The 22,333-nt window shown below is 34.4% G+C and overlaps 2 protein-coding genes across 5 annotated transcripts in view; one reads left to right on the top strand and one right to left on the bottom strand.

The window, feature by feature from the left end:
- LOC140673216 (elongation factor-like GTPase 1) overlaps nt 1-18,390 on the bottom strand; it is a 34,666-nt gene extending 16,276 nt beyond the window's left edge. For 2 of the 4 annotated variants that reach the window (XM_072905983.1, XM_072906005.1), the window contains exons 1-3: nt 15,119-18,390; nt 14,777-14,899; nt 14,316-14,464 (exon numbers count right to left, since the gene is read on the bottom strand). In XM_072905983.1, the coding sequence (XP_072762084.1) occupies nt 14,316-14,464; nt 14,777-14,899; nt 15,119-17,634 (2,788 nt within the window). In that variant the 5' untranslated portion in view covers nt 17,635-18,390. Of the gene's footprint in view, nt 1-1,735; nt 4,328-14,315; nt 14,465-14,776; nt 14,900-15,118 lie in introns of those variants that run through there. The other 2 variants (XM_072905974.1, XM_072905994.1) reach the window with 2 other exon arrangements.
- Dsx-c73a (doublesex cognate 73A) lies at nt 1,068-14,321 on the top strand. Its single transcript, XM_072906019.1, has 5 exons — nt 1,068-1,742; nt 10,600-10,854; nt 12,490-12,640; nt 12,997-13,119; nt 13,204-14,321. Exons 1-5 carry the CDS (start codon nt 1,068-1,070, stop codon nt 13,284-13,286), a joined length of 1,287 nt encoding a protein of 428 aa, XP_072762120.1. The 3' UTR covers nt 13,287-14,321.
- Nucleotides 18,391-22,333: the final 3,943 nt, after the last annotated feature.

Genomic DNA, 22,333 nt, shown 5'->3' on the forward strand with positions numbered 1-22,333 from the left:
CTCGCCATGGACCAATGCGCGGGCATTCAGAAAGACGAGCAAAATAAACGCGCATTTCTCTCTTTCTCCCCCACTATATTTCCTTGTCCGCATATATAATTCCAATGTGTCGACACGAATGTTTCGAGATAAATAATCGGCTTATTTAATTGGAAACTGAAAATAAAAGTCACGCGAGATAAATTCGATTTAAATTAACAGGCTTGGAATTCATCAAACAAGTACAGGTGAAGAAAAAAGAGATGTGATAATTGCAGAATATATTGCATACATTCCACGCAAGCTGAACACGATTTCTCTAAATTCACATCATATCGTGATTACGTTAGATTGCAACATTTTGATTACGATAAAATTATTATCCTTCTCGAGTTGAATTTGATATGATGTTTTTGATGTTATGATAATTTGATTATACAAACGTTTCGCCTATTTTCCGCATTTCGTACAATATAAATATAAATATAAATTTTGCACATGTGCAAAGTAATTAATTAATTAGAGAGAGAGAGAGAGAGAGAGAGAGAGACTTTTACTTATTTAAGTAAATATTGTTTTAGATAATGAGTACGTAATGGTAGATGTGTTACGTTTTATGTTATCGCATCACGTAATCTCTGCAAACCGCAGAGATACGCGATCTATAATCCTTTCCCTCGTTCGACGACATCGACAGGAAAAAAACGAAAGTGACGAGTTTTAAAATGCGAAATAAAAAGAAAAATGTAATGTACAAAGAGATCCCATGTACAAACAAGAAAGCGCAAAAGTGAAAATATCGCGTCGCACACTGTATTCCTTTAAAATATTTTTCATTCCCAACCGTACAGTGTAGGAAAAGCAATTTCTTCGACACATGAATAACCACACGCATCTCACGCGATAAGCTATTAACGTGATAAAATATTCTCTATTATTCGCAGATTCTGAAGATCGACATCAGGAAAGCTCGTTGGCTCTTAGGCTAAAAGAAATTACTTGCCGAAGGAAAACGTCAAATAATAATAATAATACTTCAGCGGAAGTGATTTATTCGTATATCAATATTGAGAATCAAGATATCAAGAATGCGGACCATCCAATGTTGCGTTTTCTTCGCACTGCTGATGACAGCGTCGGCCGTGCCAGCGTCATCATCGTCGAAGGTTGGTCGACCCGACGATCCGGTTAAAGGAAAAAAGACCACGCCGATCACACCTATCAAGAACGCCTCGGCGATCACCGCCACGACAGCGGCCTCGAGACCGATCGCGGGTAACGCGACGCTGCCGTACACCGTAAAAAGCACGACTTTACGTTCATCATCGCCTTCCTCGATCACGACAACGGCAACGGCGACGGCCGTCACACGGCCGGCATCCATCACGACGATGCTCAAGCTGCCGGCAATCTCGCCGGCGTCGATCGCGACGACATCGACATCATCATCATCGTCGTCGTCGTCGTCGTCGTCGACGACGACGACTACGGCAGCCTCGTCGCCGTCGTCGACGGCGAGCCTCGCCGGCATCTCGGGTGACCCGCAGAACGCAGGCTCGAGTCCCGCCTTCACCGAGACGTCCCCGAGAATAATCTCGCCCACGCAGCACACCGCGGCCACGGGGTTGTCGTTGAGAAAATCAGCAGTCTCCGGCGTGGCCGATGTCACGACCACCGTGCCTCTAACATCGGCCAAGGAGACGCGAGAGTCGCCCGGCAAGATTAGACCGCAAATCAAGCTGACGACAAATTACACCAGCGAGGTAAGTACATTAATCCTGACTGACCGGCTCCCCGACTGTTCCGTCTATCCGTTGCAGTCCGTGTACCTTGTATTATTCGCTTTTCCCTCGAAAACCACCGTTTTCAACTATCCCGGCACAGATTCCCGCTTGTAATTACTTTATGGAGAACCGCGAACAGGATATCGAGTCTCAATTGAATTATACATTAGCCGATCCCGCATCGGCGCGTACTAATTTTACGAAGTTTTCCACCAAGCGGAATTCTGTCGACACTCGAAAAAATGATCTTGCAACTTGATGAAAAATTTTCTAGGTGTACAAAATTAATTGAAACAGATAAATTATTAGCAAATACTGTGACACTGCATGTATTTTGCACTTGATCAATTTAAATGACAGAGACAGAATTTATATCTGTACTATTAGTGTAATTTAGGCAAAAAAATTTTCCGTGATGTCTATCTTTAAGGACAATTATATTTGTGATTAATATTTGGCAATGGGATCTAAATTTTCTAAAGGTATTTGCTGGAATATTAATGCTATAAATTCTATACGTGACAAACAATGTTCTAACAGATACAAAAAGTAGCGATAAATTTTAATTGAGACATCTAGAAATCTATCTACAATACATTGGCAAAATATTTTTTTGAGTGATCCTTTTTTACACGCGTTCGTTCCGCGACATATAGACCGAAACGCGCGATGCAATGATTTTTGAAACGTCAACGTTCTGTACGGTTTAACGTAAAGATTGAAGTAGCGTGTCATTCGCGACTTGCTGAATTTCGCTAAGGAAATCAGAAATCATTCGGAAGACAAATAAAGAAGTCTTGCGAGGAAATATCGATGTGAAAACTAATAGAGTCGAGAGAAATATTCTCCTTGTTATTCATTCACGTTTCACGGAATCTAGAATAAATTGTATTATAAAGTTTCATCGTCCCATATCCGTCCCAATATTCGCTAATCGAAATTTCCTTTTTCAATTATATACTGAACGAACGCAATCTAATAGGAAATTCTATACTCTTTTCTTCTCCCTCTCTCAAATATGTTGGATCCTACAAATTAGATTCCAAGTAGATCGAAAAGAAATAAGAAAACAGAAAAAAAACAGCTGTAAGATATTTATTATATAACATTCTATTATAGATTGTCAAAGATGTCGGACGTAAATTGCTAAGCTTAAACAAACTTTGACTTTTTTTCTTCTTTCTCTTACAGTAGAAAAATCCCAAATCTCTCTCCTCTGTGCTCTGCTCTGCTCTTTATCTCTCTCTCTCTCTCTCTCTCCTCCTACTCATTTCCCCTACTTTAAAGGAGCGCAGAAAAGCGTGTACCCGATGATGCGCGATAGAAAGGCACCCAGATTCGAGTTATACAGCCAACGCGGAAGATCGTATGGGGTTTGAGGAAAAAAATCGCATATAGGTCGACCGAGAAAGTAGCGTGTGCACCTTTTCGTATGTATCTCTCTTCCGTATGTAGAAAATATGCAGTTCTACGTGCTGCAAGCGGCGCCGTGGATGGGCGCACGTGCAAAATGGCAAAAACGAGAAAGTAAATCGGTGCATTCGAGTACGATATACGATTTACGATACTTGGACGCACGGGATACGTCGTAATTATCCAAGTTAATCGAGTGTACGTCGCTTTATTCGCGATAAGCAAGAGGCAATCAAGCAATCGGGTCATCTTGGGCGAATCTTTCATAGCCAAAGGGAAAAATTACTTTTTCTTTCTTTTTTTTTTTTTTTTTTTTTTTGACGAAGATGCGCATACTTCTGCAGTTAACTCTAATTTACACGTCTTAAAACATCATTTTCCCCTCTCTTTCTCTCTCGTTCGTTTCATCGAGATAACGGCGGTACGTACCGATGGCGTATGAAACCGTTGAGTCATTTGCGATCAAATAAGCGAATATAACGCGTCTCTTGATTACAAGCAAACGATTTCGCTCCGCGGAATACGGTAAATACGCCGCGCGCGCGCATAACGGAGCGGAGGGAGGCACATTAATAACGATTAAGTATTCTAACGTATCTGTAATAACCGCACGAATGACGGCAAAATGCGTAAATTGGATACATAATACCTCGCGTAATGGAGTTATTTGTCGATCTGTTACACCATCTTGTCGCGAAGCGACGTAAGGATCTGGCGCAGACACAGAGAACGGAGATTGTACCGCGTAAAAAAAAGGATGTCCATTATACATCGAGCAAAGAAACGCTATTTCAAACTCTACAAACGCATCATTACAACGCATGATATTAGATTTTTTTCTTGGTCGGAGAATATATATTTTTTTCAAACGCAAAGTAGGTAGTTTTAAATCATTAAATTCAATATAAATTAATAACAGAAGAAAAAAACCTGACAATAAAATACTCATCTAATTAAAAGTGAATTTAATTAACTATTATTTAATTCATTCTTTTTTCTGTTCACAAATCACACAACACTTCTCTTATGATATACATAATATGATAGAGACAGGAAGAGAAAAATCGATTAACCGGTTTAATTTATTAACGGTTTAATTACCCGTGATTAATTGAATTCGCTTCCTCTACCTGTGTACAGGCAGTTATGATCTGAAAAAAAAATTGAAAAGTACCTATGAACTGCGATTATAAAGTTAACTGACGTCGGTGAAAACCAACGGCCGATTTGAGACTTCGACTTAATTGGCACACGGTAAAATTTTGCAGTAAACTGGTACGAATAAACATACAATGTACGCGGAGGAAGAAGGACTCGGGCTGTAATGACGGGTTTGCGGAGGTGATATGAGTCGCACCATTCATTCAATATCGAATGGAAAATCGCTGGGAATTGTTCGCGTGCGACGTACCGTCGAATACCGATTTCTAGCGTATGGGAATTGGATATAGTCACTACGGCGGGAAGACTGTAATAAGACGATCGTTTTTTTTTTTTTTTTTTTTTTTTCTAAGACGATGTTGAAAAAAAAAAGCGCGTAAAATCGCAATAATGCATTTTTTTTATGTAAAACTATTAATTCTACGACGTATACTTCCTCGAAGACAATTCTCTTCGATAATTTATACAGTATCATAAAAAGGAAGCACGCTTGGTCAGAGAGACCATTATTACAGTGTGCACCTATATATTAGTCACGCATGTCTAAACTAAAGGTACCAATCGTGGTGTCTTAGACACGTGTGTTATCCGACTAAGTTCTTCGATATACTTCGACATAAATTTCTGATTTACCGCGTAACCCTGATTGTGATTCCGTTTGTTATATTACATCTTCTTTTTGTAAATTCATTATTCGCAATTATTGTCATTATTATCGTACTTTCTTCTTAATGAAAAATGATCCAAGTAACACATGTTAAAAATAAGCCAAGTGTCTTGCCTTAATCTGAAACTTCTATCGAAGACAAACACCTGGTTGATGTTACCCCTGGCTAGCGGTATAAAATGCCAAGGATGAAACATCTTGTATACGCAATAAAAGTTTCTATGTAAAATATTATGCTGCGAAATATAAAACACGCGTTATTATGGAACTTTTGAGGGTTTTAGGAAGACGATGTTAGACGATATATCCACTATATAATTAATTATATAGTTAAAAAAAATAACCGAGCCTTTAAGATCCGGAGGATAATAACGCTTCCTATAAAACGTGAGCTTATATTACCTTTCTAGATCGCGGATTTGCTTTTAACGGATCCTTAAAACTCGTAATAAAATGGTGAAGTTGAAAAAGTTTCATCTTACGAGTAGCATTTCAGAGATCTTGCTGGATCTTTTTACTGTTTCGCATCGGGGTATTGTAAGCGTATCCCGATACTTACGACCGGCCTTTCAACGGCGACGGCTCGCGTCGCATTAGCGTACGATAGCACGAGCGAGATAGAAATAGAGAACTTCACTAACGGTCCCGAATAGGAATTTTGCCCTCGCTACGCGCGCTTCCGAGTTACGCGCGTAACGGAGTTGCTGCTCTAGCACAGTTTTCCCGAGCGCAATGACGAAATGAATAATTGCAAAATTAGAATAATCTCATGACTGATGATCGAGTTCAAGAGTAATAGCGACGATTAGATTTGCTCTATTATTTTTATATATTTCTTTCTAATGTGTTTCTAGCCTTTTAATATATATTTTAATATTAAAAAATATTTTAAAATTAAAATTTACTTTTCTGTCTCTCTCTCTCTCTCTCTTTCTCATAAAACTATATTATTCAATTCCGCGATGAAATTTTAACTGCAATTGCTAGATTGGAATGCTAAATAGAAATTAGATTATAAAACTAATTATTAAACTGAAGAATTATACCTTCTTAAAACTTAACGAATTAATTCTTAAATAAATATTAATTTTTACACTATTATATTTGAATCGTAAGAGACACATAAATTTAGTTCTTAATCTACAAGTAATAATTAATAAATAAAATAATTAATATAAATTGACATATAACTTGAGAAAACTAGGAATTTTAACAACTAAAATTTTCACAGCAATTAATGATATTAATTCAGTAATTAATAGTACTAATCGTAGTAGAAATTTTATCGCAAAATTGCATAGGTATATTTTTAATTAATTGAAAGAAAAATTACCGATCACATTAATTATCTAATTTTTCTAGAGTTAATTAATAAACAACTTTTACATAATATTACACTCAACATATTTGATATTTATTACTTTCACATATTTCATAAAAAAAAAAAAAAAAAAAAAAAATAATTCTACATCTCGGAATCTCTTGGTAGAAAAAAAATGTGTTAAATTAAAGCAAGCAAAATAAATGACAGACATATGTATGTGTCACATTCTTACGAAAGATTCGCGTGTTACTCTCTTCCCATTCTTCATCAAATATAAAGAAATATGTATAAAAGAATTCTCATCTATGTGACAATCGAAGCAATGATAGTCGCCGTTTCGTGCGCGACTAATAATAATACTGGATAGATGCTCGATGGCGTTTCTACACACACAGTCGCTTAATCTAACAAAAACAACCATGAAAAGAGCGCAACGGTAAACGAACCGTTGGGTTCTTTTCCACTAAGGTTAATAATTGTATTGTAAGAATCTCTCGGAAACACGCGGCATCCGCGACGATTCGTCACGACGAACATGATGATATCCGAGACTTACAACCGCAGAAATTAGACGCGTCAGATAATGACCGTCTAATTCTTAAATGGATGATGCTTCAATTACGAACATCGCGGATTACACACAATCGTATACTGCGAGATATATTTACAACCGTAATTCGAACCAGATTTCTCGACACTTTCGCGGTAATCTCGTTAAGAATCAATTCTGTTCAACATAAATAATTGCAAAACGTGCGACTAATGTAAAACTAGAGCATTAGAAATATATAATTTTTTTTTTTAATTTTACCCGATTTAATTTTTATTTTTCATACATAATTTTATTTAAAAATTTTTTTATATAAATATGAAAACAATTTTTTTATATACAATACATCGTAAAACTAAGGATTTAATTACGACGCGAATTCATGCGATTCATCCCAATTCGGTCCTAATTCGTTTTCTACATTATAATATCGATCGCAGTGCGATTAATAATTTTTCTTACTTGAAAATCAATTTTCTTCACGCTCGCTGAGACAAGCATGTCCAAAGAATATTACGAAGATTGCCGATGCACCTTGCACTTTAAGATATATTGGCTCGACGAATCTACAAACGGCGAAAGGAGGGCGAGCGTTCACGGTCGTGACGCAAACGGATCAGCCGGTGCTAATATCGGTAGTGGAACGTGACGATGTCGAGACGAAAAGAAAATGCGAAGGAAAATAAAAGAAAAGACGTGGCGAGAAAGAAAAAGAAAAAGGATAAGGGGCGATGGGAGGATAGAGGCCGGTATTGCTACGGATAATTTACCACGGCCTATTCGTCCAGCTTTAATCGATTCACTCTGTGCTACTTTATGTTATATATATATACAATATATATTTGTCCATGAATAGTAATTCGCGAACAAGTATACTTTTTGCATACTCTGCATTTAAGCGACATAAAGACGGCCGATATCAATTAGCGGTTCCGGTTTAATCGGATATTTACCGCGAACAAAGCTTTATTTACGAACGTCTTTTCTAGAAGAGAGAAGCGAACATCGGACGAGCGAAATACAAAAGACGTGATGAAAGAAAAATATGTGTATTATTCGAATAATATTTTAACGATGTAATTATTTTCTATCATTACTATATAGAACTTTTTCAGCAGTTTAAACAACATGTTTATTGTGTTTTTATATTTATATATATGTATATATTTTTTTTTGCCGTTTTAATTGATAAGAAAATTATCATATCTTGATAACTATAAACTATAATATTAGTTTTCAGTAAATTATTAAAGAAAGTGTTTCTTTTGTTTATTAAATTACCGCAATTTTGATCGTATCATCTATCTCTGATCGCTGTTATTTCACCTGGCTTTGCTATTCAGACCTATCTTCCTCATCTCATTGCTTATCAAAACCGTTATGTTTTCGAACGCAAGTGAACTTTCCTACAAGTAAATACCAAAGTGCGAGCATGAAACGAAGAAGCGAGATGGAAAAAAAAAAAAAAAAAAAAAAAAAAAAAAAATGGAGAATCGCAAAATTCCAAAGAAATCGCATGGAGTAAATGCGCAAAGAGTGACCCCGGAGAACTCGAGGGAATGCGATCGCGTTTCGGTCAACGACCGCTTTATAAACGAGCGTTTTGTAGCTCGAGAGCTACGTGTGGTGGATTATAGCACGCGATGACATTATTTTTTGAAGTCGGACGGTTTTACGCCTCCCCGGGGTCAAGTCAACTCGACACTGAAGAACGGGAGATGGTCCGGAAAATACAAAGTCGGATGAACCGAGGACAATCACCGCCGATTACGATCGGAGCGGCTTATTTCGCGCGGCGGACAGGGTCAGGGACGGAAGAAAACACAGGCAAAGTTCACCAAGTTAATCCAGGGTTTCTCGATAAAACGAGTTTGTTCATCCGTTATCGAGTGACATATATTTCCGATAGTCTTTTCTAAAAAGTCTTGAGAGCTTTGTCAACATTTTCTCGCAAACAGTCTTTGTTTTTCTTTTATTCATGATCAATCAATCACTTATTTATCAAAACTACAGTCAAGATCGAAATTCCTGACTGAAGATACCTGACTCTTGTTTTCATAAAAATTTTGCTGGGTTAAAAACACACCAATTAATAATTGAATACGTCCACTCTTTCGCGAGTGTTTCTATCAAAATTTGCAATTTTAATTTTAACTTTTAATAATTTTGGACAATTATATTAATAATATTGATTTAAAAAGAGAACCACTGACAGCTTCTCAGTTTGAAGGACTAAATAATAAAATCCACGACACGCGAGCAAAACTATTTATATCGTCGTTCTGCTCCTGGACCTGAAACTTTTTTAAGAAAAGATCGAGTAAGATGATTGCGAGTCGAGTGCGGTAAATGAGATAAACGATATGGCGTAAAGAAAAAGCGGGACCGGGCGAAGGCGAGGAAGACTATCGCTTCTCGAGCATAATCTCACGTTCCAGGAAGTTGACCGGCGATGGATATCCGTACGAACCATCCTGTACCCCCATCGATTTGCCAAGCGTTTTGCCTTCGCCTCTCTGCCCAGCTTTACGGCCTCTCTTTTCTCTTACTCCGAGCATTCCGCCCGTTTTCTTTTTTGCCCCGTCTTATTCCTCTCCGTAGCTTGCTTCCTTTCTCTACTAACAATTTCCATCACGCGATCCTACAGCGTCCTCCCGAAATAGATATCGAACATCTATATATCACAAGAAACTGATTTACCATTTTACAAGCTAATCATTTTGCGCTTGGCAGTGTCTTTCTTTTTTAACAAATGAGAAAAGATCGATGATTCAATATTGTACACGAATTTACGTCTAGGTCTTTGACAATACACACGCGCTTTATTTCAATAACTGGACATTACACGAAATTGGATCAATATTGGAATGGAAGTTAAAGTTTTATCTTTTTTAATCTACATATCTCATGTCTCAATTGTTCATGGAATAGTAAAGGGAAAGTGTGAATCACAAAAGTGAAAAGATGCCGCATAATCGTCTATGTAACACAGAAACATTGCTAATGAGGTACTGTATACAATCTCGTTTAGCGGAATCATGCTACAGTAACGATGTACTGGTTTCATTCGAATGACACAATTGAAATAAGAGCATTTTCATAATTAAATTAACAATAAGTCTTGCTTAAGTAATCTTAAAATCACGAGAGATGTCCTTTTAATAGCAGATTCTTTCTCATCAATTTAGAGTCGATTTTTCGAAAATATTGAAAGAAGAGTCAACAGTTCGATTCTATTCATATTGTATTTAAAATTTAAACTGCTCTTAGATATTAAAATTTTATTAAAATAAAATTTTCTTGAAATTAACTGAAGAATGTCTTAATCTTTTCAACAAAGTATGTAAGAAGTCTTTTTTCAATGGTTTATATGTCGAAAGTTATTGATGCCTTTTCACTAATTGTAAGAAAAAAAATCACCTTTAAATTGGCCAGAGGATCTATTGTGTATTATTAAAAAGAAATTAATTTTAAAGAAATATCTCGACAGATCGCGTTTATTCCTTATTCAAACATATAAATGAATGAGTTAAACGAACGCGAAGGTAACGGTCATGTAAATCGACGAAAGAGAACGCGATATACCTTTTAGAGAGAAGGCGCCCTGAAATCTGCCGTAGCTCAGAAAAATCGGATCCGGACATCTCTTTTAATCGCGCGATATGTTATTACGACGTGATTACATGACGCTGCCAAAGTACGCGATCTTTTTTTTTTGTAGACGGGTGTACGACTGCCGGAGGGGGCCAGCGCAGCGCTCGCGAAACCGACCAAGTATCACTATTATCCACATAATCAGCATATTTACTTGCTGCCGGAATGCGCCGTTCAGCAAGTGTGCAATGCCGTTTACGTCAGATTAAACTTCACGCAACCGCTGTGCGCCTGTCCCGGAAGATACCGGGATCCATGCAGCGCGTCCTTGGACAGCGACGACCTGCACACGACCGAGCTGGTGACCGATCCGCGAACCAAGGTTAGTGAAAACTTTCGAATGACACTCTTCGGCGACCGAGAAAATAGAGAAAAGACATCGTTTCTCTCGGCTATATATTTTTATAATATATCATTCATTTCTTATTATCAGGAACAGAGACATCATCTGCGATCTGATAAATGCATGATTTTATAAAATGTCAACATTACACTGAAAAAATTGGATTCCCGAAATGTATGAGCCCTTTTAATAGATATTCTTAAAGATATTTTGTTTTTTACTTTTATATTTATATAAAATATATTTTATATAAATATAGAATATTATTCATTTCTTATTATGAGGAATAGAGAATGTGATATCACCTGCGATCTGATAAATGCAAGGATTTTATAAAATGTTAACATTACAAAAAAGTGTATTCTCGAAATGTACAAATCCCCTTAGATATTCTTAATGAATATGGATATTTTCTTTTTTATTTTTATAAGATGTGAATTATATTTTACATAAATATAAAAGTAAAAAAGAAAATATCCATATTCATTAAGAATTATTTTTTTATATATTTTTTTTACTTATTTATAAATTAAGTAAAAATTGTCTATTTAACTTGTCAATTTAATAAATCCATTTATAAAATTATCTTTAACATTGGGATTAATAATTTCAAATATTAAATAATAATATAATATAGTAAGAAACTATATATTCAGTATATATTCTGATATATTGTATTAAGAGTATCTAAATCACTCTACTCTTTAGATGATTTTTTTCTCCTAAATCAACAAAAGAAAATTGAAAATTCTTTATTTTAGAGAAAGATATTATAAAGATGAAAATGAAATATTTTGAAGGGGAGAATAATTTTTTCGGTATGTATTAAGTTTCTCTTCATTTTTTAAGTGATTGATGAATCATAACTTAATGAATGAAGGCAACATTAATCGAGACAAATTATTCTAAAATTATACGCTTTACAAGTAAAAACGATCGCGTATACACAATCGAGGAAAACGTGAGAGTTTCCGTCAGAGTTATAAAAGTTACCGTGTTTCCTATGTAATGTTTTATTCCAGTACTTAAGACATCGAGCTGTCACGGAAACGGTACCTGTACAAGGCATGGCGCCATTCCCGGTATGACCGACTCGGCTCGGATGGTCTTAAACGCGAGTTTCCCGCCGCGAGAAAAACTCGTTCACTTTCGTTCGTGTATTAACCGTGACTTGCACACCGACGAATTACCGCTTGAAAGGACAGTCATCGCACAAGTTCCAGAACTGAGTTTAAATATTCGACACGACTGTCCCGGTACTTTCAAGCTTGCTTTCACGTAGATGACTTTTATCTAATTTCAATATCACTGTATTTTATTACTATAACATACCGTAAAATCCAGCATACATCAGCTTTGCAATAAAGAGAGAAAGGTCTTGGAAATATTTTCACAAGAAATAATCGATAATTAATGGTTGTTCCTAAACACGCGATCGCATTTGCGATAATATTTGCGATTTTTATCTTCTAAATTGTTCATTATAATGTTACGTAATGCAAACTTATTTTCTAACGGGATTGTACATGTATATATGTAACACACAATCACAGTATATCTGATTAAGAAAGCCTTGTAAAACGACGACGCTCGCTACGTTCGTACTCTTTTCAGGCCTTGACCTTAGTAAAAACGTGCGAGCCGGTTGCCGAGATGAGAGAGTGCAGAGCATCGCGAGATTGGTCTCTACTGGCGCTGCAGAACGTGCGCACGGGAAAGTCCCATTATCTCGTGATATGCCGCTGTCCCGATACAAACATACTCGGTAAGCGAGAAGAAATCTTTCGGAAATGCTTGATTAATTTAAGATATTGAATATTGAAGAAAATTCAATGGGTCTCATACCGATTATAAATTGATACGTATATATCAAAATGACATAAAGAAAAGAGAGAGAGAGAGAGAGAGAGAGAGAGAGAGAGAGAAATCCTTTTTTAAATTTTCCTAAATTATTATTATAATTAATTTCAATGGAATAATTCTATTATAATAGGAACGGAAATAGCTGTCAAACTTTGACAATTCATGAAGATGCAAGAAAGCTACTAATTTACGTATAACATTTTATCTCTAAAAATCTTTACAAAAGTAAACAATTCTTTTACATCTGTTCTTTTGTAGAAGGACCTATGAGTCACGATCAACCGACTTATGCTAGCGTCCCTGGCATTCGAGTATACGGGATGATGTGCGTGCAGGGAAACAGAAGAGGACGACCATTGCGACATTCGCGCAGTATCTCAAGTATGCGTTCTAGTAAACGTTACATAATATTGTACTTAATCAAATGTAAATTTTGCGATTGATGTAATTTTCATCTATTATTAGGTTTCGTCGAGGACAAAGAGAAACCACGTTTCCCTTGGCACAAGGTGCGACAGCTGATGACAACGCCGTCTTTATGGGAATAGCAAACGCGAGGCAATGTTCCGTCCCCCATATTCTGCCATCGACGAATTTACACGTTAATTAATAATGCTATTATATTTATAATTCTTCGAGCCATTCCTCGCTCGAATTCTACGTTCCCTTTCCGTTTCCCTCTTAGTACTCTCACGCTTTCTTAAACGCTTTCCCGAACGGGCGCACCGGGATGCAAACAATAACGCAATTCATACTAATTACTTATTAATTCCATGTATTTTAGAATTTCTTGTTAAATATTCGGATAATTATTTTTGCATTTTTGTACGCTATGATGCCCGATTATATAAAGAGTGAAATATAAAAAAATTAACTATATATATAAAAAAGTTATATATAAATTATAACTATATCCAAAAAAATTATTTTTGTAATTAAATTAATTAAAAATTTTACAAATACACATACACCAGTGCGCCCACGTGAGGATAAAGTAGATATGATAGGATGAAATCCTATGTGATTTATATTATCATCTTCACTTAATTATTCATTGTATTTATTATTCATGATTTCTATGTTCATAATATGAGAGATTCATAATATGAGTGTTGTCGCGATTAATTATATACGATACACAATTCTATGATAAACTGATTAACGATATGATAAAGAAGACGGATGACTTTGCTTTTTATAACAATGCAAAGAGTTGTCTAATGGTATATATAATAATTTTAAAAAAAGATAGGAATATATGGTACCTGAGTTTCTGACATGCAAAATTTATATGCAGTCTCTCTCTCTCTTTCATTACCAAGTAAGGCATTAACAAAAATATATGTCAACTATTATGTATCGCACCTGTTTGTTTTCCCAATTCAAATTCGATAATAATAATCCGTTTCCCGAGATAAAAGGAAAACATTGATACCGATATAATTTATATGAAAACGCGTTTGTCATGCTCTACATGACTCAAAGAAAATGTAAGGAATATGTGCTTTCGATGGTATGGGATAAAATCAAATACGAGAGCGATTCTCATCGGTATAATATTGCATATTATTACTCACCGAGAACGTCCGAGTTGACTAAAACGCTGCAACTGTATGTCGCCGTCATCAATCGAGGGTGTCGCAGGCTAAAGATCCGTCGACAAGCTTCTTTACATGCCGACATTAACTGACCGCCTAAATGTCCTTGATTTTGACCACCGGAATCGCTGCAACATTAAATTTGTGTTAATTCAACCCACACGAATGTAATGTACATTATAAATCTTCAAACAGTATGACGCAATCAAATATGAGATCTTTATTTCATTAATTTTAATAATATTGCTTTTACCATACCATTAAAAGCACAACACAAAATGCATTATTATACAATAATTGCATATATCTTCCAGAATAAAAACAATCGCAATATTTACTTTTTATAGCGGTATATTTTTAGTAAATATAAATTCAAGACATTTACTTTTTATGTAACGATTACTAATCCGATATTTTGGAAATTATCCATACATATTTACCTTTGTGGAGTGTCAAAAATTTCCCACTTTTTCAAAACAAAACAGACGCCCATCATAGGTTCCTCGCATAAGGGACCAGCTAGAGTGGCGAGTTGAAATCCATTGACTATACTGCTATCATATCTGAAATAATTGTATAACATATAATTATCAACTGAAACAAATCTCAACAACAAAAAAAAGTCAAAGTATATATCTTATCTAATATTCGTAAATTATATATCATCAAAATTTGTTATTATACGTATATTGCATTAAATTGCTTTTTCATTGTATAGTCTTTAAAGATCTATTTAAGTGAAAATAAAACTTTTGAGTTAATTTTTAATAAAGAATACTTACATCGCTCGTGAATCGATGTTTGTGCCTTGTTGCTCCCAGTATTTCTTTTGCTTATAATCGGTCTCGTTCAACAGGATATTGGGTCCACATTTCCGAGGCCCAAATGACCATATTTTATCTAATATATTATCCTCCCATCCCGCTTTGAGAAAAGCTGCCTCCAATTCGTTCTTAAAGATTTTCGCTTCCTTCTGCTTTTTATCGGATATAAATCTCTCATTCGGTTGATTTTCACCAGAAAAATTCTCGTGTTCTCCATTTTGTTCTATATCTCTATCATAGTAACTATCCAACAGTTTTATCAAATTAGAATTTTTCTCTAACAATTTTGTTACGTTTTCTGGAAGAGGCCTCGCGTCTATCTCGAAGCAACACTGTCGATTCGACGTCCAAATTTCGAGCCTACCTTCTTCCACCTTCTTCTCGATCGCTTCATTCACCATATCGAGTTTCGGAGGTGGTACTATGGTCTCGCGGAATGGTACGATTGGATCCGACACGTTAATATCGACTTTTGCGTATCGCAATTTGAGATCTTCCAAACATCTCTCCAAGTGAACCTCACCAGCAGTACTCAAGACAATCTCACCATTCTCTTGCATGTGAACGATGGCGCAGGCGTCTGCTTGATTCAACAGTTTTAAACCGCTAATAAGCTTGGGCAAGTCATTCGGATGTTTCGGTTCAATAGCTACTCGTAAAATGGGAACCGCGAGTGAAGTTAATTCCGTGAAGGAAGGACAAGCGACCGTCGTGGAAAGTGTCGCGGTCTTTAGTACGTGTTCTTCGAGACCGCCAATTCCAAAGACATTACCTGCCGGAACTTTATTCACCGCTTCGAGCTCTCTTCCCATAAGAATGTACAATTTACTTATAGTCACCTTCGTGATATGTTTCCCGGGTTTCAAATCCTTGAGCACAAGCGACGAATCCACTTCCTCGCCTGCCTTCTCGCGTTCCAGAGCAACGGCGGGATTATGTTTCGGTCCTAAAACAAATACCTCGTCCCCGATCTTGATAGTCCCTGAATATACTCTAGCAAAGGCTACTAATGTGCCGTCCGACCTATCCTCAGTGACATCCTTCTGTTTCACGTCCTCGTGAGAGACAACTGAATTGTGCGTATTTTCCTGATGATTCTCAGTAACAGTTTTTCGCTCCAATTGTTCGGCATGCTTCTGTCGAACAATCTCTCTTCTTTGTGCCAGTTCTTCTGATGTTAATGACTTCGGTCTATTTTCAGGTAGCATGTCTCTTTCCACTGGAAACATTTTCGATACAAATACAATAGTCGGTACTTCCGGAGATGGATGGCACAATAAGAATGCTGTTTTGAGTCGCTGTGTTTCAAGAGGTAAAGCAGAAAAGTCATTGTTTCCACTTATCAATCGTTCAATTTTTCCATCGGTTAAGTTACATGGTGCTGGCACCTTCTCGCATACCATATCGAGACAAGTCTGTGCCAGAGGAAGCCACTGCGAACAAACGGCTTGTAATTGTGCCTTAGGATCTGTATGTCTCAAGTCTCGCGTTGTCAATTTAATATTTAACTTTTGAGCCATGGTTGGCAGTTTATCTTTGTCTTTTCGTATCACTATGGTCTCATACAACACCCAGATATTATCCAAAATAAATTGTACGAAAAGTGGTTTCTTGGCCTTCTCTTGAGCTCCTTTCATTATTCGTTTTGTTTTGTTATTTATATAAAAATCTCCCCACAATGTTTTACGCAGGACCTTTTCGCTGAATCCTAACTTATTCGAATAAATTTTGGCAAATTCCTTTATACCAAATCCCCAGCCATCGATGGCACTGGTAAAAAGCACATTTCCTTGTTCCGGAGAAAAATATAAATTTGAATCATCTATTTCTTCTAGCACCGACTGCCAATCAGCCAAATCTCTTTCATTTACCTTGTTTGAGTTAACTGTAACTGTTTCCTCTCGTTCTTCACGTTCCATAACATCGCTTGCAAATAATTCACCCATAATGGCATTTACTTGTTCTAAAACCTGCGTCAAACGAACATAGGCATCTAATGGCGTCAATTTCATTTCTATGATCAGTCTGTCAATTTTATTAAGTACTAAGATAGGCTTTAACCCCTCGACATAAGATATAGATAAGGCGCTACGTGTCTGAGGGCATACACCTTCCACTACATCTACCACGATAAAAGCTCCATCGGAAAGTCGAACTGCCGTTGAAACTTCAAAGGAGAAATCCACGTGTCCCGGAGAGTCGATTAGATTTATTATATAATCTGTTTCATTGTGTATATGACACAAAGTTATGGAGCTAGATTTCATTGTGATTCCACGTATCTGCTCATCCGGTCTGCTATCCAAATATCGAAGCTTGCCAGCCAATTTGTTGGAGATGATGCCGTTACTCGCAACCAGAGAATCTGCCAAGGTTGTTTTTCCATGATCCACGTGTGCCAGTATACATATATTCCTGATACATGTAGCGTTACTCTGAATTTCGCTCAGCTTCTCAACACTGATAAAGCGCATCGTTAAACTAGATAGAAGAGAAAATGCGAAACGCTGAGCAGTGAATTTATAAATAAATATATATATATATATATATATATATGTACATATATTTATATATATATGCTTTTATATTACGTGCGGTGTTGAATAGTAGCAGGTTGTGATAACAATGAACAGTGGGCGAGTGTCGCACACGTATAATATAAATACAATACGAGATAAACTATATTTATAAAAAATAAGTTAATCGAACCTCGATCGCACATTCACGTATGCAGCTGCAGTAAACACTATTTCACTCTATTCTGTCTCCAACAAAGTGCGTAAGGTTCGTTGAACGCGAGGATGTATCGCAGGTTGAATGGCCTCGCTCTCGTCGTCTGGCGGAACATGCCAGCGGACATCGGTTATCGGCGCGATGGAACACACACAGGGAACAAGAACGTGCGTACGAGCACGTGCGGGATCTCTTCCTTTCGTTGATGTACGAGCGCGACTGGCTCGAGCAGCGACTCGCTCGAACGGAAAACGTGACTGACACTTGACGAGAGGTTAGGCGCGCGTCAACGTGACTAGGTTGCTTTCCCGCTCGTTTCCCCGCTCACCCGCGATTCCTCACGTAATCCACTTTCTGTGAGATAATAATCCACTCGCGATCGCAACGATCCGCGTCTTTGCTCGAAAATAATTTTATACGCTCGTACCTCACACGAATCTTCAACGAATAATTATCCGCTATCCGCTAAATGCGCAGCTGAGCACGGCCATATTGCTTCAGAATGCGCACGCGCAAGAAAAACGTGCGGTTCAAATAAATCGAAAAAATTAAACTATGTATAGGCGATTTTTGCCAATCGTTTGGTACATGTACCAAGATTGCTATTGGTAGAGGCAAAACTTATTCTGGTAATATATGTATCACACTAAACATGCTAGTTTTTTTTCTGTACGCGCGAATTCAAAATTATTTAAAAATAATTAAATATTTTCTTATTCTAACGTGAATAGAAAAAGAGACATGTAGAGAATAAATATGAGTTTTAAAGGGTATTTGACTATTTTAATGAATGAAGTATTTGACGAAAATGATGAGGTACTATTAGTAGAAATTTATAAGCATTTCTTTCATGCAAAGGATGCAAAAAAGAGGAAAATTAAAACTTTGATGAAAATAAAGGAAAGAAAAAGTCATAATTATCTCAGGTTATATTTTGAAATTTGGGTGGATTATTTATATATCGAATATGATTTTTTTCTTATTTTTAGAATGAAATTAATATATAACTGTGGCATAATTTTTTCATACTTTTCATATAATATAATATTAATTTTCCATTTTCGTTCAATATTAGTTAGCCATGATTATCAGCGCATACTAAATAATTATCCATAATGTCTGTAATGAATAAGTAATAAATCAAATAAAAATAAAGTCTTTGTAAATTAATAAAAAAGTTTTATTTTATACACAAAACTTAATATTTCAATCAGTGCTTAACTAGATAGAAGTAATTTAACTTATAATTAGTAGAAGAGTAAAATAACTTAATTTATATGTGTAGAAGTTTGTAAATTTATAAGCATTCAAAATTGATAGTTTTTTGTGCTTGTAAAATAACTGATTAAAATACCAAGTCTAACAAAATAAGATAAATCCAACACAGTAAATATATAAAATTAATTATTTATGTATTCATATTTAGCGCGTATTTGCAACTTATTTAAAATTTACAAAAGATATCCTGCTTTATTACTCGGTATAACATGGTACCAACTACTTAGGTACTAAAACAATTAGCCATGCTTTAACACAAATTACTAAACACGCGAAAACGTTCTGGTACAGTTCGGTATACTTATTTGGTTGCTATACCAGAGTCACGCCAAAAATCGCCTTAAGTTTAATTTATTAATCATTATTTATTAATTAATTTATTAATAATTATAATTATATAAATAAACTAATCATATGTATATTTGTTATATTTTATATTTCTTATCTTATATACCGCTATGTATATACATTATATAAATCTGTTATTATTATTAATTTTGTAGAAGCATTTTTCATGCATTATACGCGCGCACGAATATATATAAAAATACATATTACAATTTTTATTTATCCCAAAATTAATTGATATATCTTATTGAGTATATTAAAAGTAATAAACATAAAGTCGATATAGTTTTATTAATAAAATTACATTATTATGTAAGCGTGATATGATTATATGTTATGCTAAATTTATAATTATTAATTATTATACATTATATATTAATTATTAATTACTCAATTTATAATTATGAATATTGTCTTTTTTTGTGAATTCAAAACTGAGATTTTCAAATAATGGAAAAACAATATTTATACTTATATAAAAAATCACATAATATACGTTTTTTCTGTGTACGTCTTTCCTTTTCTTTCTACCTTTTATATGAATGGATACAATGGATATATTATAATGGATATGTCATTGGTAAGAAAAACCTATGAGTGGGGATGGGAATATTCCGAAAATCAATAATAAGATAAAATGCTGCATTTATAATAATTTACAGTAGGTACAAGTAATTTTAGAATACACGTAATGGCTCAACGTAACGACGTTTATTCAAGTAATACCGTAAGAGAAAAGTTAACTGAAAACAGAAATTTTTCACATTACGAAACAATGATATTAAATACAAACTTTATGATAATATTTTCCCTTTATTAAAAAGTATTTTCTTTTATTAAAAAGTATTACGCCTCCTATGGAAAATCACTTAATTGAGGTAAATGGTTTTACCGAACATTAAACGGTAAATCTCCGCAATTGGATGTCAAAGCATTTCAAAATGATAAATGACAACGGACAAATGGCATGCAAGCTTTGCAATTATGTTTATTAAATAAACAATCTACTTATTCCTGTTTTAATCTTTCTTATACACATAATTTATGTATATACAAACACGTTTTCTATATACATATATCCTATTTATGTGTGTATTAAATTTGTGCCCAGATCATTTAAATTGTGTTAAATGTGTTTTTGTTCCTGTATGTACATACATATACAAATGAGCACATATAAAATTCAGATTCAATTTATTCCATTTATAACATTTGTTTATTACAGATATTACGAATATTCGAATCAGATAATATGTAGCACATATATTTACATTTGAATATTATAAATATTGGAGTTAGTCTCGTTTAGCTAATATTATATTCAAATACAAATTTAAATTATTATTTATAAGACACTTTAAAAGATAAATATAATTATTAATAATTTATGTATTTAAAATGTAAATATATTTAAGTAACTAGACAAGAATATTTGAATTCAAATAATATATGTTTAAAAAAAGTTTAATATGTTTAAATATAAAATCTAAATGGCAGTTTTAATTTCTAACAATTAAATATCGCGCATTAAAAAAATGTTTATAATACCGATATTAAAGAAAAATTTTTATAATATTAATTATTGCAATCATCTTTGTTGTTTTAATCTTAACTGCACTTGTATATGTAGATTATTAAACAGTACAAATTCAAGATTCAAATTCAACAATAATGCAAATTTCATCAAGCAATCCACTATTAGCACGTACAGCAATAGCAGTTTGATTTTAATTCAAATAATTCCGAATTACGGAAAAACTTTGGCATCCCTGATGTATCATTTTATGTATTTTTAATATAAAGCAATTTCATGAATCATCGAAATTTATATATACAAATATATGAATTTTTAATTATTTTTTTAAATATTGAATCAGTTATTATCTCAAACCTTATGAAAATTTTATTGTATAGATAAGTATATCATTTTTTTTGTTTTTTTTTATACAAATATAATAATAATCTATAACGATAGTTATATAATCTAATATTAATTACTTAATAGAGATTATGTAATATAGATTTACGTTACCTAATATAGATTTATATAACGCATCAATCTGTCATTGATAAAAGCATTTATTTTGAACTGTACTAGTAAAAATAAATTTAGATAAGTAAGTTTTTCTTTAAATTTATTGACATTTTCTTGACATTAATTATATTAAAAGTAAAATATACAAACCCAGATAGAAGTACATGATAATCACGTTTCATTAGAGTGTGATCGTCATACTAGTAACTTCAACTTAATATCTTTTTGAAGATCATTACATAATTAACATAACATGAGCACAAAATGTACATAAATGTGTACGATTTATACAATAATTATACATGATATGAATCTGACATATCACGTTTTCATAATGTTATCACATGAGATATATCTCTGACATCATAATGTGACTACGTTTTGAGCAGCATATACACACGCATCTCTTTGCATTTTTGAGATCATATTATATCAATATATGTATACATGCTGAGCACAATATGATATCATCTTTCTATCTGAGAAGATAGTCTTGTTAATAAAATAGAATTGTTATGTAAAGAGATGTTATTTTCAATTTATATTCAATAATATCTGCCTTTTTATGAACCCTATGATTGTCGAGTAATGAATAAAAAGTATATAATAAAGTAATTGGAAATACTAAATAAGCTTAGAATGTGCGTGTATCAACATTTACAATAAGAATTATATACGTCTTCCATGACCTTTCTCTTGTAGATTTCATGTATATTTATTTGAAATAGTATTTCTCTTGTATTTAATAACATATGATCTGTGCGATATAAAGCCGATAT

This window comes from Anoplolepis gracilipes, chromosome 1, assembly GCF_047496725.1.
Source record: "Anoplolepis gracilipes chromosome 1, ASM4749672v1, whole genome shotgun sequence".
Classification (NCBI taxonomy): domain Eukaryota; kingdom Metazoa; phylum Arthropoda; class Insecta; order Hymenoptera; family Formicidae; genus Anoplolepis; species Anoplolepis gracilipes.